The sequence below is a fragment of the Manduca sexta genome, chromosome 8 (assembly GCF_014839805.1).
Source record: "Manduca sexta isolate Smith_Timp_Sample1 chromosome 8, JHU_Msex_v1.0, whole genome shotgun sequence".
NCBI classification, from domain to species: Eukaryota; Metazoa; Arthropoda; class Insecta; order Lepidoptera; family Sphingidae; genus Manduca; species Manduca sexta.
This window is the reverse complement of record NC_051122.1, coordinates 1,031,882-1,050,630: the sequence shown is the minus strand read 5'-3', so window position 1 is coordinate 1,050,630 and position 18,749 is coordinate 1,031,882. Positions and strand designations below refer to the sequence as shown.

General features: G+C 38.2%; 1 protein-coding gene across 4 annotated transcripts; it reads left to right on the top strand.

Annotated features, from left to right (window-relative positions):
- Window positions 1–4,307: 4,307 nt before the first annotated feature.
- LOC115447282 (poly(U)-binding-splicing factor half pint) lies at window positions 4,308–14,066 on the top strand. 4 transcript variants are annotated; one of them, XM_037436458.1, is made up of 10 exons: window positions 4,308–4,513; window positions 7,443–7,674; window positions 8,263–8,319; window positions 8,402–8,621; window positions 9,001–9,204; window positions 9,736–9,876; window positions 9,964–10,708; window positions 12,991–13,083; window positions 13,301–13,421; window positions 13,816–14,066. In XM_037436458.1, the coding sequence occupies exons 1-10, from the start codon at window positions 4,505–4,507 to the stop codon at window positions 14,034–14,036; spliced, it is 2,043 nt and encodes a 680-aa protein (XP_037292355.1). In that variant the 5' UTR covers window positions 4,308–4,504; the 3' UTR covers window positions 14,037–14,066. The 4 variants fall into 4 exon arrangements, with proteins under 4 accessions (XP_037292355.1, XP_037292356.1, XP_037292357.1 ...); XM_037436459.1 differs by having other exon boundaries at window positions 4,318–4,513; window positions 7,449–7,674; XM_037436460.1 differs by having other exon boundaries at window positions 4,344–4,368; window positions 7,449–7,674.
- Window positions 14,067–18,749: the final 4,683 nt, after the last annotated feature.

Here is an 18,749-nt window from a genome sequence, read left to right as displayed (position 1 = left end):
TTCTATTCACTAATAATATCCCTGGATTAGGCACGCGGCGCGAACTGCTTTGTTTGAGTGGAACTAACAAGCGGGATATAAATATTGTTATACAATGAAATCAAATTATACGGAAAATGCGCTTGCTTTTATCCCCCTTATTGCGAGCGATACGAGGGTGGCAACAGGGCACGCCTCAGGGCATTATATAATTAAAAGCCCTACGAGTTCTGAAATGTACTGTTCGAACTCTTAAGTCCAACAGCGGTTGGTATAGAGTACTTGCAATACAACTTACCGTAGGTTGTACTATATAGTAGAAATAGGAAACAGTGGCGAAAAGCGAAATTTTCCGAAAGGAAACACAATAATTGTAGCGGGTATATAATAGAGGTACCAATATGCATTTATATATGGTGCATTACATTATTTAGATTCCGTCAATATAACTATACATATACTATATAATAACTCATTCATAATTTAGTTTGCGTGTCCCACGTCGTGTGCCCAGGCTTATCCATATTGACGCAGGATCATTGCATGTACCTCCGTCCAGAACCAATCTGAAGCAGTTTTCTACAGTCTCACGCTTGTATAAAACATACAACAAAATTTGCAGAGAGGTTCATGTATTTGCTGACAAATTACCATCTTTCAAAAAAGTTGTCTTGGCGTTGCTGAAGGGATGAATATGTTGTATTAGTTTTTATAAATTTAATTGCTTTACTTATTACCAATTTTGTTATTCTTTTAAATATTAAATATCATTTCGTTTGTTTTTGTTTTAAGTTTGCTGTTTAATTTATTTAATATCTGCTTTTAAATTTTAAATATAATCTCATTTGTTTTAAGTTTGCTATTTAATTTATGTAATATCTTCTTTAAATTTGAAATATCATTTCGTTTGCTTTTGTCTTAAGTTTGTTGTATAACTTATGTAATATCATTCTCAATATGTTTATTTACCGAGAAAAATACACGTTATTATGTGTGCATGCTGTGACAACTTAAAGTGTTGTACATTGAATTATATTTTTTGTAACGATTTTTGTATCCACGCTACAATGTAACAACTACTGTTTGTCCAAATAAAGAAATAAATAAATAAAAAAAACTCTACCACCAGTTCGGAAAACAGTTCTCACCAGAGAAAACGGGCAAGAAACTCTGATGTTGCTCATTTCAAAATCAGTTTAAGATATAAACTACGCTACATGATACAAAAATGAAAAACATACAATTGTTTTTAATGGTGTTTAGAACATTTAATTTATATGCTAGCATAATCTATATATTATGTATAATGTAGGTATATATAAATTAATTGCTGTTCGTTAGTCTCGCTAAACCTCAAGAATAGCTAAACCGATATGGCTAATTTTGATTTTTAATTATTTGTGGAAGTCCAATAAATAACGGAAAATACTATAAACGACAATTTAATTTTCCATTACAAAATGTTCCTAGCTGTGCAACATTTGATGTCTTTTATCTTTTTAGAAATAAAGAGTTGTCACCTGGTAGTCAAATATTTATGGGCGCGTTCAGAAATTTCTTTATTTCATAGCTGCAGTATGAGAACCAATATCTGTGGTTTGTTTTATTGAAATCTCAGAACAAGTGCTTGTCATTGTTCTGAGATTGAAATACAAAACATTTCACGATTATAAAAAGTGTAAAAGTGTCACTTAGTTCTGGAAAAAAAAGAAATTTTAAAACTATAATTAAAATCTCTCATTAGTTTGTCAGTGCGCGAGAACTTTATTTACTGTTATTGTTTTAAAATGCCTCGCAGAGGATGACCTGACTTAGACCGTCGAAGTCAATCAAATGTGCGACGAGCTACCTCACGTGCAAACCGCACTATCAACCAGTGAGAGACAGATAATAATAATATTCATATTGGTAGGGCAAAATTGCGTTGCACAGTGAATCATAATAATAATATTGAACAAATATAATATTATGTAGGTAATACGAAGTTCATCGGCTCATCTAGCAGGTAATAACTTAATTTAAAATTTCCATACGAGTACACAACCCTCTCAAGAATCATGAAATATTATAACATTATGCTTATACTTTTACCTATAACACCCCCAGCAATTAGAAATAGTTAACGAAATGGGCAGAAAAGCCCTTATAAGCAGCACCCATTCACAAGGATGACACATGTACTAGCCATGGGCCTCCTCAACGATATCAGATACGAAGATGGTTCATTTTCGACTATTTATTTCTAATAGTGTCTCTTACATACTGATCTTACATAATATTAAATGATGTCTTCCTTAACTCGGTATATAGATCCTCTGCACGCTCCAGAATGGCGACGAGTACGACTAAACAACAATCAGTCATAGAAAGAGATTGGGTACAGCGCTCGGCAAACAAACGAACACAACCGTCACGCGTTCATACTTAGCCACCCTCCAGGTGTGTAGCTACCATAGGGCTAGGCCTTGAAGTGTACCAGGGCTACTGAAGCCAAAGGTTCCCGCAGACCCTGACCGGTGTTCATCACCCTATGAAAGCTATCGAAAATATTATCATACCCAGTTTAATTGGAGATTTTTTTAGGAGGCCCATCCTTTTTTGCATCTGGGGCCTTATTTCCATAACTACGCCAATGCGATCGTCACCACCACCCAACCAACGCCGTCGCCGTCGCTACTCAAGTACGTTCACAGTACCTACCAGAATCATAAATAGCTTACCCAGATTTCAACAAAGTTCATTTACTAATAAGATATGTATTATTATTTGGGTAGACGAAACGCAACACTAATGCTACCACTGCCATCTACGCTTCCACGCAATACATTAACGTATACTTCCCAGTTCCCCGTGCTATGATTCTCTCTGAATAATGTATTTCTTATTTATAAACTAACACCCTTATTAACCGACTTGTAAAAAGGTGGAGGTTCTTAATTTGCCTTTTTTTTTATGTTTGTAACTTTTTACTGGGTGACCCGATTTCGATGATTCTTTATTATTTGAAAGCTGGTGCATCCCGTGTGGTCCCATTTAATTCCATTGTTATTGAACCCTTGACTTCGGCGATACATCAAAAAACTTTTAAAATGATGTTGTCAACTATGATGTCCTCAACGTATACTGATTTTAACTAACACAAAAAGCAAAAATAAAAATATTTCAACAAAACTACACCGCCATACCAAACCACTAAAAACCAAAAAGAAATATAATATTACCTACCTATGTACTGATTATCAATTTTGGAATCGAGGTCAAAAATTGTAAGAGCCAAATTAATTTGCTAGAAGCTCGATAAATACATGAACAAATGTACGAAAATAGTGGTTAATTATGTTAAAATAGTGGTTATAAATGCAACTCACTTTTATTATTTAATGTATAGACACAAAATTTCTTATTCAAAACTTAAAATATATGATAAACTGCCATATTATTATAAACTTTTGATTAATAATAATCACACTAAACTTCACTAGAGTTCAGTAAAATCTTATGAAAATAATAATTTATAAAATTAGTAAATATGTATATAAAGTATCTAAAATAAAGTACTTATATATAAATATTATAATAGGTACCGAAGGCAAGGTAAGGGTAGCAAGTTACAAGGTAAGTAAGGCCGTATGTACTTTATTCCAAAAATATTATATAAGTATAAACAATTCTATTATTATTAATATTTATTTATTTTATTTTAGGTACAAAAAACGGTTACATGCTAAAAAGTATATAAACTAATCTTATACTAAACAAATATACAAACATATAACCCACACCATTGTCCGCGTATTAACATACAGGTAGAATTGAAAATACTAATAAAGCAAACTGACTACTCAGGATTGTTTAATAATTTAGAGAGCTTGAGAATTTTTTTTTTAATTTTTAGAGAGAAAGAAAATATAAAATTTTTTGAAGTGTGCGTTATAAGTTATTAAAAAGCGGTGGAGGGGTGTTCGAACCCCAGCGTTACTTCTATATGACTCGGTGTGAAACAACTGCGATACGCACTACCCACGTCTGATAACAGTTCTAGGTACCCTGTAACACAGTTTATTTGTGAGTTCGATACAGTCAAATCTATTATTACACAAGCCGTGCAACATCAGAACATCGAAGAGCAAACGCCTTAATTCCAAACTTAAAATATTATAGCGTTATAATAATGACTGAGCGTAAAGAGTTTTTGAGTTACCGCATTTATATTTCATATACTTCTTGTATAATGAGTTCTCAATCGGTACAGCGTATTCCAGGTGGGAACGAAATATAAAAGTTATAACTTCTTAAATGGCAACACTCAGTTGAACCGGCATTTGACAACTGACAGGTACCAACTGTCAACAGTCAATGTCAAATAGGTTATGAAAATACAGCGCGTCGGTTAGTTATTATCAATGACCAATCATTCCGTAAAACAAATGTGATACTTTAAAATTTATTAATAACGTGACCGTGTATGAGCATTTAATAGGACTCAGTAGTGGATACACTGATTGCACGCCTCCTTAACACAAATATGGAATTGGTAAGTTTGCTGCGCGTCGCGTGTCATTTAGCTGTGAACTGTGATGGCACGAAGTGCTCCACTTAAGATTCTTCTTTCTAGAAATATCTAAAATTATTACGGTAATAGTGATAAAACAACGATTTGTTACTGCTAAAGCTTCACATACATTTGTTTTATTATAATGGTACGTTTGTCTTGAATAGATCTAAATACACTGGCACCGTGAGTCGTCTCCCAGCTTACAGTTGTGAAGCTAACATTCATATTTCGCTGCTACATTCGAGATATGTATTTATTTACGTGTTTTTGAAGCTCGTTCAAAGAAGCGAGCAGTTTCATTGATACTAAACATATCATTTAAACATGATTATTGTAATTTGCATTACATATGAGTTGAAGTATAATATTATACCGCCTTCCAAAAACACTAAAAACCCAAAAAAAAATAACATTACGCCTATACTGGTTACCAATTTTGGAGTTGGTGACTATTTTAAGTTAAACCTTGTTTTCATATATTTGATTCTTTATCATGTAGCTTAACTCGCAATTTTAATTATTCACTAACTCACGACAGTGGTAACCAGTGTATGGGTAACGTTAAATAGAATTTTTGGTTCTTGAATTTTTGTTAATAGTATAATCTTTTTTGACTTCGTAGGAAATACATGGTCTCAATGGTGCAGTTGTGTTAAGGACACAGTATGACTATCGCATTTTAATATTATAACCTACCTACCCCTAAAAAGGAGGAATGATGTTATAATATATACATTTATTAACAATTGTAATGCACATTTAAAATTGTAAACCAGAACACGCTCAGTTATTTTATTTTTTCATGTTTTTTTATTTGTTTTCCATTTTATTTGATACCTTTTAATTTATAAGTTATTTAGATTTATAGTACTATGTGAACACAAATTGTATTCTCATAGGACAATTTCCTAAATACAGGCTTGCCTCACTAGGAAATTGAAGAAGTTTGCAGATACATTGTGATCAACAAAAACATTGTTCTACTGTTTTAGGGTTAAATTTTCTTTGTCTATTCTCATGTTTTACATGTTTTGCTGTATAAACAATTTTCATTAATACCAATAACAACATTGTAGGAATTGAGATAAAACAATTTTAAATTTTAGAAAAACAAAACTACGTAAATATTATGCATAAAGCAGTGAGTAGTTGTCAGAGTTACAGTTCTTTATCATATGACCTAAAATGTATTTTATGAAAACAACTATTCAAGAATACTGCAGTAACAGAATGTAAATGTTTTTTACACACAACATTCTCCAATTGTAACAATATGTATATCACCAGCTCAACATTAAGATTTAAGTTGTGAAACTTAAGGTTTATGGTTAGGTTAGGTTGGATCTGCATACACAATGTGCAAGCTACAGCAGTGCCCGGCAAGTGCCAGGAATAAAAGCTGAAGCTTAAAACTCCTTACTACATTTTAAATTTAGAATTTTTTTATTTAGTTTTGTAAAAAAAGTATTTTGGATATCTTTCCAATTGCAGCCACTATTGACTTGAAAATTTGGTAATTATTTTTTTAATTTTAATTGTTAATTTAAATAAGAACAACACATAATCATTATGCACATGTGCCAACTTTGGGCATGTTCTCATTTAAATAATTTGGTTGGGAATTCAGTTTACTTCTCAACCTCTTATATTATTAACCAAATTAAGCAGTGTGTACCTTAAAATTTTGTTTTCTTGTGTAATATAATGATCTGATGTTACATTGGTAGTATGTAAAGCATTTCTCTCAATGAAGGAAACATAAACACACAGTTTTATGATATTACTAGCTTTTGCCCGCGGCTCCGCCCGCGTTATAAAGTTTTTCGGGCTAAAGTTTTCCGTTATAAAAGTCACGCTATATATTTTACCGGGAGCCTATGTTCTTCCCAGGGTCTCAAACTGTCTCCATGCCAAATTTTATCCTAATACGTTGGGTAGTTTTTGAGTTTAACACGTTCGGGCAGACCGATGCAGCGGGGACTTTGTTTTATGATATATTTTTGTAGAACTCTTTAAGAGGAACAATCCCGTCATACATTATTGTTGCATAACTTTAACCGTTTACGCAGCGCACGCAACAGAGGCTCTCAAAACTAATAAATTGTCCCCGTTTTTGCATCATGTTTCATTACTGCTCCGCTCCTATTGGTCATAGCGTGACGATATATAACCTATAGCACTCCAGGAACAAAGGGCTATCCAACACAAAAATATTTTTTCAGTTCGAACCGGTAGTACCTGAGATTAGCGATTACTGCTCCGCTCCTATTGGGCATAGCGTGATGATATATATAGCCTATAGCATTCCAGGAACAAAGGGCTATCCAACGCAAAAAGAATTTTTCGGTTTGGACCGGTAGTTCCTGAGATTAGCCATTACTGCTCCGCTCCTATTGGGTATAGCGTGATGATATATAGCCTATAGCACTCCACGAACAAAGGGCTATCCAATGCAAAAAGAATTTTTCAGTTCGGACCGGTAGTTCCTGAGATAGGCATTACTGCTCCGCTCCTATCGGGTATAGCGTGATGATATATAGCCTATAGCACTCCACGAACATAGGGCTATCCAACGCAAAAAGAATTTTTCAGTTTGGACCGGTAGTTCCTGAGATTAGCGCGTTCAAACAAACAAACAAACAAACAAACAAACAAACAAACAAACAAACTCTTCAGCTTTATATAATAGTATAGATATGAGTCACATTCCCTATAAAATGTAAGGTATTTCTTTTTGCTATTCTGATGCGGTATTTGAAGCCCGAATGGTCTCAAAATTTATGACTGTTAAACATGTCTGCAAACATTATATTAAGAAAGTTTCTTGTAGGTACAGCAGTTAAAGTGCCCTTATCGCTCCGTTTCAAAAATCCACTCCATATGAGTACCATAATGGTGGTTTGCGTAGTTGCAGGGCGGCGACACGAGCGCAATGCAGCAGCTACAGGCGCATCAGCCGCCGCAGCTGGCGCAGTTGGCGCACATGTCGCAGCCGACGCACGGCGCTGCGTACGCGCCGCCTGCCGTCGAGCTGCTGGCGGGGCTCGCGCCTCAGCACGCGCCCCAGCACGCGCCCGAGCTCGCGGCCGCGTCGGACTCGTTCCCCGCGGCCGCCGCGTCGCTGTCGCCGCAGGTCGCCGGTGAGTAGGTCGCGGCGGCGCGCAGGCGCAGATGAGGTAGAGTCGCGGAGCGCGTCTAACGCCGCTGGCTGTGCTCGCTGTTGCAGGCGCCGTGGGGCCGCGACGCGCCGGCAGCGCTGCGGGCGACGCCGCGTGCCTTCGCGCCTCGTCCGTCCGCTCTCTTGCCTCTAGAATGAATCCCTCCTCAGTGATCAGTGTTTCTGCTTTCTGTTTCAGACTAGATATAAGTTAGGTATTTGGTAAACGCTTAGGCGTGCGACGACGCTGCGGCCGGGCGGCGGCGGCGGCTGCGCGCGCTCCAATGTACTTACCTCACTGTTCCTCCCCGCGCGCGACAGGGACGGGCGCCCCGCCACTACAGTCCGGCGCCGCCCCGGCCTCGTGCGAGCTCCGAGTCGCCGGGGCGGCGTGTGTGCGAGCGTGTGTGTGTGAGTGTACGGGAATGTGTGCGAGTGGCGCGTGCGCGGTGCGTGCGCCGGGCGGGGTGCGGGGCGCGGTGCGTGGGAGCGAGTGTGCGGCGAGTGCGAGCGTCCACTGATACTAGCGAGCTGTCCCGTCGGGCACACACTCACTCTGCGCGTGTTACAGGTGGATTCCTCGCCGCGCCCATCTACGACTTGCAACAAGTTGGAGATGTATACACAGGTACTGATATTATAATTAAACGAGTAGATGAGTCTGTATTTGTTGCCACTTTGATTTGATCGACGACGCGATGCATGCACAGGCCCCGGTGCGAAGTGTGCTACTCTGCCGGCAATCCTGGGCGGGTCGCTGCCACGGTTGAGCAGTGAGCAGGCGGACGCGGTCGCACGCGCCAAGAAGTACGCGATGGAACAGAGCATCAAAATGGTGCTGATGAAGCAGACGCTGGCCCACCAGCAGCAGCAGATGGCGTCGCAGCGCACGCAGGTGCAGCGCCAGCAGGCGCTCGCGCTCATGTGCAGGTCTGTAGCTGACCCTAGTGTATCAAGAAAACAATTAGTTTCTATATCGTACGTCCTTGTAGTTATGGTTAAAATGTCACTGTGATGAGAGCGATATCGCGAGGCTCCCGCTCGCGCTGGTCGAGCTCGTGAGCGCAAGCTGAAAAGATCTGAGTGTGACGCGTCCCAGGCGGGACATGTTGCGGTGCAGCCACGCCGTGTCGCATGTCTTACAACGCGCCGCTTCTATGCAATCTATAATAATTCATTGGAAGCACGCTGCGTCTACGCATCGCACATGTCTCGGGCGCAACTATTCTATTCTGTTTGAAACACAATATTTATGTCATCAGCTACTTGCAAGGTCAACACTACACAAATACTCTGGTGATGGTTCTAGGGTGTACGTGGGTTCGATATCGTTCGAGCTGAAGGAAGACACGATCCGGCAAGCGTTCCTGCCGTTTGGGCCGATCAAGTCAATCAACATGTCGTGGGACCCGGTCACGCAGAAGCACAAGGGGTTTGCGTTCGTCGAGTACGAGATCCCCGAGGCGGCGCAGCTCTCGCTCGAGCAGATGAACGGCGTGATGCTCGGCGGCAGGTACCAACCACCAGCTAGTGACAATTGCAGGGCTATGCTCTTGCTTTAACTACCTCCACTTTTTTCTGCCTCATAGAAAGTAAGCGATACAACCGCCCTTAAACAATAGCTACACCATCCCACACCTAGAATTACAGTATAAAGTATTGTTTGGTATTCCACTGTGCTCGCCATCCTGAGACATGAGAGGTTAAATCATTGTTCTTCAAACCAGAACACAACAGTGACTACTCACTGCTGTTTGGCGGCAGAAATAAACATTGCGGTGGTACCCAGGCGGACTCTCGCATATGAGAAACCCACCACCAGTAAAACCGTTCAAAAAAGCAAAAATTCACTTCAATGCGTCATAGGTTATACATAACACATTAAAGTTATTATAATATTTTAGTATTTCACAAATTTACTACAGTTTTTCCACCCCAAAAATTTAACAATTATCCTACATGGGTTAGTGCACTAACAAAACACGTTTTTTATCACAGAATGAAACCAGGCAATTATATTAACCATATTGTATGAATTTTTTAGAAACATAAAAGTGGTCGGTCGGCCGTCTAACATGCCGCAGGCGCAGGCCGTCATCGACGAGATCCAAGAGGAAGCCAAGCAATACAATCGGATATACGTGGCGTCCATACACCCCGAGCTCACTGAGGATGATATCAAAAAGTAACTGCTCCTAACAAAAATATAATTATTAACATTTATTTTTTGTCAAAACAGTGTATTATGCACAATTATTTTAACCTATTTCAGCGTTTTCGAAGCGTTTGGACCAATAACGTACTGCAAGCTCGCGTACGGCGCATCCCAACACAAACACAAAGGGTACGGGTTCATCGAGTACGCGACGCTGCCGGCGGCGCTGGAGGCCATCGCGTCCATGAACCTGTTCGACCTCGGCGGCCAGTACCTGCGCGTGGGCCGCGCCATCACGCCGCCCAACGCGCTGGCCGGCCCCCCGCAGCCCTCCGCCATGCCCACTGCCGCCGCCGTCGCCGCCGCCGCCGCCACCGCCAAGATACAGGCCATGGACGCCGTCGCCAGCAACGCCGTCGCGCTCGGACTCACCAAACTCAACGCGCTCGGCGTCTCGCCCGCCGCCGCGCTCCCCAAGCTCGCCGCCGCCTTACCCGTCGCGCTGCCCACGGCGCTGCCGCTGTCCGCCGCGCTGCCGCCCGTGCTGCCGGCCGCGCTGCCGACCGCCATGCCGCCCGCGCTGCCCGCGTCGCTGCCGGCGGCGCCGGTGGTGTCGGGCGCTATCCCGCCCCCGGGCGTGGTGATTCCGCCGTCGCCGCGGCCGGCGCGGGCGGCGTCGGACGCGCCGGCACCGACGCCCGCGCCCCCGAGCGCGATGACGGCCGCGCCCGCGCCGCTGGGCGAGGCGGAGGTGCAGCAGGCGGCGCTGCAGCGCAAGCTGCTGGACGCCTCGCCCGACACGCTCCAACAGCAAGAGTCGCTCTCCATATCGGGACAGTCAGCACGACATCTCGTCATGCAGGTGAGTGGTGACGCATCCGACCGGACTTTAACTATAAATTATTTATTTGTTAGGTATGCACTGCCTGTTAAAAAGATAGACAAGACTTTAACATTGTGTGGATTATAATTGAAACATTTTTTTGTTATGTATGTGGTATTTTTTATATGGTAAGAGGATTGAGGTCTAATAAAATGTCTTTAGACGAAAGATGATCACCCTCGACAGTTGACACATTTATGCTGGCCTATTGCGTGGTTAAATATTTGAAAAAGACGTGGAGTCTTTCTCGATACACTAAAGGTTGCTAAAGTGAGTCTAATTTATAAATCTGGTTGTAAATTAGACCTTAATAACTACCGTCCGATATCAGTCTTACTTATAATGTCAAAAATACTTAAACGAATTTTATATGATTGCTGAAACAATTTTTAGTGGAATAAAATATCTGATAAACTAGCAATACAGTTTCCGTCTGTTAGCGACACAAAAATAATAATATGTAAGGGGGGGTGCAAGAGGCGCGGGGCGGGGCTCCCGGGCGGCGCGTGGGCCGCGAGTCACGTAGACTGTTCCTTTTTTTTAGTCGACAGCGGGCCGCCGTTTTGCTAACCCGCGGCACCCGTTCGCCCTTTGCAGTTTGCACCTCCGTATTTAGTTTTGTTTTAATGTAAGACGCATTAAATACGCTTTCTAATAAGCTAAAAACGCCTTTTCCTTTGTGCGACCTGCACATTCAACACCGTCAGAAATCGAGTACACTCACGGCTGCGATTGATTTAATTACTAAAATAAAGACCCACATTACAATAGCGTAGTACAATAGTTATTATAATATTTTATTATTACTTACTATCACATGAGCGGCCGATATGAATTCCGTCAAAGAGCATGAAAAAATATCAATCTGGTTGGACAAAGCATTGAGCACTCGCGGCGCGCGACAGCGGTGCCGGAACTACTTGTGCGACCTCGCCGCACCGGGACACCTATAGAGACATGAGAGATATAGGCGTATGTAACAACTAACACTGCCCTTGATATGTTTACATCTTACTTACGAAACAGGCAGCATGTTGTAAAACATAATAATTTTATTAGTTCCAACCAAGACATAATCAATGGCTTTCCTCAAGGATCTATTGTCGGTCCATTATTATTTCTAATATAATATACATGAATAAAATTTGCAAAATCGGACTGACTGGGCATCTTACACTATATGCAGATGATACATGCTTCTTTTATTTTGATGATTCTATCCATGATATGACATTGGATGCGCAAGGGGACCGAAACTTGCTCAATGAATGGCTAAAATACAATTTACTTACAGTTAAATAATATATGATTTTTGCCACAAAGAATAAAACATACCGGATTTTACACCTCTCACTATGGATAATGATATGCTATGACGTTCCAATCAAGAAAAATATCTCGGCTTATGGCTTGACGAAAAATTGACATGGAAAGTGTATATGGATCATGATAGAACAAAACTTATCTCAATATTAGGAGCTTTCCATAAGTCATGAAAATGTATTCCCAATAAAGTCTGGCCTATTATATACAATTCATTAATTAAATCAAATTTGGAATATCTTATTGAAATATGGAGGTTGGTGGCTGTAACTAACTTAAAGATCCTGCAAAGAAATTAAAATAAAATAATTAAAGTATTATACAACTATCACTATCGTACACCAACAACACAATTATACGCAAAAACAAAAATAATTCATTTTAAACATCTTTACACATATTACACAAAATCACTTTATAACTAAACTTCATAAACATAACTTGAGAAACAGACACAAACTTCAACTTATTAATGCCCAAACTAATTACGGAAAGAAAACAATATTATGTGAAGGAGTACAGTTGTATAATAAATTACCTATCGAATTAACCAGCCGCCTTGATTTAAAATTAATAAATCGTGAATATATTTATTTATATCTCATTGTAAGGGAACTGTAAGTTTTTATGAGAATAAATTCTTTTAACCCAAAAAAGAAAGATACGCTCAACGTTAAAATACGTTAAAATATTGTTACCTTTCATTATAATTATTAATTAACTTATAACTTTAAATATTATAGAAAGGCTTTTCACAACATTTTCCTAAATATTTCTATACCTTGAATATTGTTTCGATAGTGCGGACACAAAATAATTGAACATTAATTCTTTGTTACTATGTATATAAATTTAATACATGCATAAACACTGGCATAATCAAAGTATTATAAATGCAATCTAAATAACTCGGTGTAATTTTTCGTGTTGTATTGCAGAGACTGATGCGCCGGCGCGCCTCCCGGACCGTGCTGCTCTGCAACATGGTCTCCGCCGACGAGGTGGACGAGGCGCTGCACCACGAGATACAGGCGAGAGCACAACCCCTTACACTCACTGACCACAACAAATAACCACTAAACAATTCTATCCACATAATCACAAGCACTCACTTGAACAATATTATTATACTAATATCAATTTATTTAAAATCTATAATAATATTTTATTTTTGCACTGCACAACCCTGATGTTGTGATCAATATTCACCCGCAGCGTTCTGTATTTAATCAACATATGTGTGTGCAGGAGGAGTGTTCGAAGTGGGGTCGTGTGGAGCGGCTCGTGATCTACAACGAGCGGCAGACCGAGGACGATGACCCCGCGCACGCCAACGTCAAGATCTTCGTGCAGTTCGCGGAGCCCGACGGTGAGATACCACTTCACACTGACAGCTGCTACTAGCTAGACAGCACCCGATACTCGCTACTAAAATGCTTTCTTTCTGATTCAACAGCGGAATTGTAATCACTAATGTTTACAATACAAACACACCACGCCTTTATCTCTAAAGCGATAGAAGAAGGCATCGACTTTTCGCCTTGTGTGTTCTGTCCCATGGTGTGATATGGGCGAATCTATTGCCATATAGCGCACTTATTCCAAATTCTCGTCTGAAACTGAGCTAGTACAATATCAATTTGCCCGACCCGAGATACGAACCCGGGTCCTCAGAGCTGCGATCGTAGGTAGCAGGCACTGCGCACGCACTACTCTGAGTTGTATAATAATAATTGTCATTATGATGCATGTGCGGCGCGCAGAGGCGTGGCGCGGCGGCGCGCGCGCTGCACGGGCGGTACTTCGGCGGCCGCACCGTGCGCGCCGCGCTCTACGACCAGGACCTGTTCGACCACGGCGACCTCTCCGGCTGACGAGCCGCCAGCCACACCACCAGCCACACCACCAGCCACACCACCAGCCACACCACCACCACCACCACTATTCTCACACTTTATTAAATTACTTTTTTACAATATTGTAGTTCATATTTCCCCTTTCGGCTTACTACAACATCCTGATAACATGTGATGGGGGGTACAGTAAACTGATCGCGACGCATGTCGTGGTAGAAATTTACCACAACGTGCGTTGTGTGATGTTTCAAATCACTTTGAAAATTCTTACAATTTGTTTTGTATTTTGAAACGGGTTGTAATAATTGTACCTACCTTACACAAAGACAGTTTTGAGAAAAATCTGGTATCGACCATAATTTATATAGTCTAAAAATGCATGCTGTTTTGTATAAAGTTTCTTTACAATATAATATAAAAGACTGTCTTCTATGTATATACATATACGTATTATAATGAAAATAGTTAATGTAGGAATTTAAAAAATAATTCAATGTGTGGATTAGTCCTTTGTTAATTCTTTTACCTTCTAATAATTCTATTCTTAATATAAAAATAACAAATCTTACAATATAATTCTTTATTAAAAATTAACAATTACATTTTAATTCTTATCATTACGTATTTTGACATGTTATCAAATACAAAAATGTTTACCAAAATACCAATAATTACTTATCTAAATTCCAGTGTATTTCGAAACCAGGTTGGTCGGAACCCTAGATCTATATTTACATTTCTGGTAACAGTCATGTGAGTCATTTACAATAGCATCATTAAAAATCAGTACTGTAGAAATTGGTTAAGCTATACCTGTCACTACATTAGTAGCTAAAGACAATTGAAACAGGGCACTGTGAGGCTTCAGGCAAACCAGTAAGTATCTTAACAAACGTAGGACCAACACCCCGTATACAGGGTCATTTCGACATTGCGTTACTAAATGAAACCACAGGTTCGTGGTGACCTCTGCTGACACCGTGCAAAAAATTATTCATAAGTAACGAATATTTACGACAATAATCACGATTTTAGATTTATGGTTTTTTGATCACGCTGTCTCTTAGCGCGCTTAACTGAAGTGAATGAACTACGTCACAGCTGATGATATTATTACCGAACCTATAGGGTTCAGGTCAGCTCACAAATGAACTCCCAATACGTTCACTGCCTTGGTTTGCAGCAGTTCATTGAGTCAATAATTAATTACTACAAAAAATATTTCGTCAATTATAAACGTTATTTTCGTTAATAAAATAGTTTTCTTACCAAAAAAGTTACCTACATAATTACTAAAGTTACAAGATTTAAATGTATTGGTATCGTATTTTTTTTAGATTCTACATGATATTCCGACATTTATTTTAATTCCAACATTAATATTTCGGTTTGTCATAATACCTAAAAGAAGACTACGTACACATTACCGAACGTCATAATATTATGCTTTCTGTACCATTTCTTTGCTAGATAGGTACACTATGGCAATGCGTCCTCCTATTTCAAATCAAATTTCAAAGTATCCTATTTCAAATTCCACGACTCAAAGAACTGCTGCAACTATGTCAGTGAAAGTATTGAGAGTTCATTTGTGAGCTGACCTTAACCCTATCCGCCTTATTACAAAAAGATAGGTTAGTACTGGGTTTAAACCAAGACTAAAAAGTCTAGGTTTGTTACGGTATTAAAGTTAGTACTCGGACTAAAATTCATTCTTATTACAAATCCAAGACCAACCGAGGATTAACTAGTACCAAAGATAGTCCCTGATTTAATTAGTATCCACAGAGTATAAGCAAAAAATTACCGTACTCCATTGATTCATTCACTCCGCGTTTGACGCACCGTTCCTTTTAACACAAGTATGTATAAAACGAAGGGCAAAATGTTTAATAAAATGTGATTTAGATAATGACGATGATGCTAAATATATACTATTTTGCTATTTAAACATATCTTAAAGCTGAATAATTTAAAATGGCTTGGTTTTGATTTAATTCACTGTTGACTTGTTAAGCTAGCGTACAATGGAATGAAGTGTGCGGCGCGCATATTTGAACATTATCAAAATGTTTACATTTCGGTTTATTTATGATTTTGATTAATAGCACTTCAAGTAACATAAAGAAACGTTGTTCTTTTAAAACAATTTAGGCACGGCAACAGCATCACAAGTGTAATTGTTTTTGTTGTGGAATCCCGTACGTTACGTATATTTTAGTTATACCAATAAAAATGGAGCAATAAATCAAAACAAACGAGGCGAATATTGGACTTTTGAAGAAAAGGTTAGTTAAAAGCAATCATCTTGGTTATGAGCAATGTAATAAATTAAAATGTTATTCAATTAGTACAAATTTCCTTCTTAATCCAAGAAATACTACGTTAACTTATTTCCAAGTCGGTTTACATATTAGATAATAAATCAACCAAGACGAGTACCAATATGTTAAGATGGAAAGAATGAAAAAAAATAACAAATAAGTAAGTAAATTTTGCTGTTTTTGTAATAAATATTTAGTTACCATGACTTATGTAAAATGTACGTATATTTGTAAGACTAAACGACTCATTAACTAACGAAAACTACGGGGTCTATTGTTCCTAAAATTTTTAAATCTTCTAAATCCATTAAATCAATCAAATTTATTTCCATTTTTTTCTATTTTAGTTTATATTTGGTTCTCTAAACACAATTATCTACTTTGAAATTTGATGTTTCGAGGTTAGTACTGGAGTTAAACTAGGGGTCACGGCGGTTTAACTTTAGTACCACAGATAGTACTCGGACTAACGATAAACTCGGTTTTGTAATACCATTTTTCTTAGTCCATAGTTTAAACCTGGTACTAAACCCGGTACTATAGTTAGTCTTCGTTTTGTAATAAGGCGGTATAGGTTCGGTGATAGTATCGTCAGCTGCGGCGTAATCGATTTAATAAATTTAAGCACGCTAAAGCACAGCGTGATAAAAAAACTATATATTTAAAATCAGGAATAATGGCGAAAATATTAATTTCCTATAAAAAAAAATTTCGCACGATTTTAGCAGAGGCTACAACGAACCTATAGTTGAGTTTAGCAAGGCAATATCGAAATAAATCCTTAAAATAAATACATTTAATTTTCGCTTCAATGTTACTTACTCAAAATAAAGCCAAGCTATAAAAACAGGGTTTTCAAGTCTTTGCACTTACTTCTAATACGTTACATTTATTCTGAACAATACTATTCCTTATTTGAATGTTCTTTTTTTTTTATTTATATTTAATGATTTAAGAATAAACATAATTCTATTCTAATTTTAATATTAATTGTATTGTGTTGTTTATATTTTATTGAAAACTCTCGTAATTTTCAGTATAAATTTTGTGTATAATTTACAGTGGCGAAGGGTGAAATTTTTCAAAAGGTAACCCGGTGTAAAAAAAATTGGCGTCATTTAAGATATCGGGGCAATTTATCGGCAAACAAAAACTAAGACAACGGATTAGTCTTTATTCGAAATCAACAAACGTTGACATACATACTAAATTACCTATTATGCGTAAATAATTGAAACATTCATAAAATCGAACAATAAACGAAGATAATTCTCGATCCATTAATCAAAATATAAGTACTTACCTATTAATTAGTTATAACAGCAACAAAAGTAAGTATTAAAATTATAACCACACTACACTAAAAGTATCTGTTTATTTTCCAAATAAAACTATAAATGTAATAGAAATAGGTATCACGATCGCCAAACAGACCAACAGTTTAAGTCTACCTACATGATAAACTTATATAATTATCAATTTAAATTATAATCAAGAAAGGTTATTCGTTAACTTTTGATTGTATCGTGGTGCTACTTTTAATTCAGTATAATATCATATTTATTTTCTACTAACAAACATTTTGTGTCTAAAATCAAAAACTTTCAGATCTTCTTCAAATATTTTACCATCTAAATACTAATATGTGAAATCACCGACTAATAATATACTTACGTAAAGGTAGACATTAAACTGATCACAGGTAGTTATTTCCATTATAATACACTTTTATTTGTAGTTTCTAAATAAACAAAGCGCTGGTAACTAAATATCACATAACTATCAAAAATAAAATGAATATGACAATTTACAAACACCGCAACTTGGTAGCATAATAAATTATGACGTTTGAAGGAAGTAAAAAAAAGCGACAACTATACAAAGTCGGTTAACGTGAAGCCGAACTAGCTCGGGTTACCTTTGCCCATATCTCCCGCGCGATTTCGACAAACACTGGCATAGAAAGTCATAGAAAGTGCTGCCATCTATATTAAAATCATACTACGACATTAAGCCGCTTGACAGCGGGTTACCTTTGCCTGTGGCGTCACAATTTCACTTAGGTAACGGAATTTCTGGGGAACTAAATACAAGGTGCGCCATCTAACGTCATTTAAAATAAGTAATTGATATCGATTTAATTAACAAACAACGGGCTAATGGCCGATAGATATCATTATTAAGTTATCAATTATAATTAATAAGTTAAGCTATTATAATTATTGTCCATTGTCTGATATGCTGTAAATTTATATTTGCCTATTAAATATATTGTTTAGTATCACCGAAAACCTAAAAGGGAAGCCGGTGGGAATCGGCTTGTATGGACGCTTCGCCACTGATAATTTACGATAAGTAACTGACAACACCAGTTATTTGTTTTGATATTATGATGGCAGAAGGACATGTATCCATGGCTATGAAGAAATAAAAAAAAGAAAATGTTTTGATATAATCAGGTGATACGTTTTTGTAGAATATTTGTGTTTATTAAATGTTTTCTTTTTGAGTTATTTT

Bases quoted from the DNA above. Each gene is read 5' to 3' on its own strand.
- LOC115447282 (XM_037436458.1), top strand. The intron at 9,205-9,735 runs GTACCAACCACC...TGAATTTTTTAG, and splicing joins GGCGTGATGCTCGGCGGCAG to AAACATAAAAGTGGTCGGTC. The intron at 10,709-12,990 runs GTGAGTGGTGAC...GTTGTATTGCAG, and splicing joins CACGACATCTCGTCATGCAG to AGACTGATGCGCCGGCGCGC.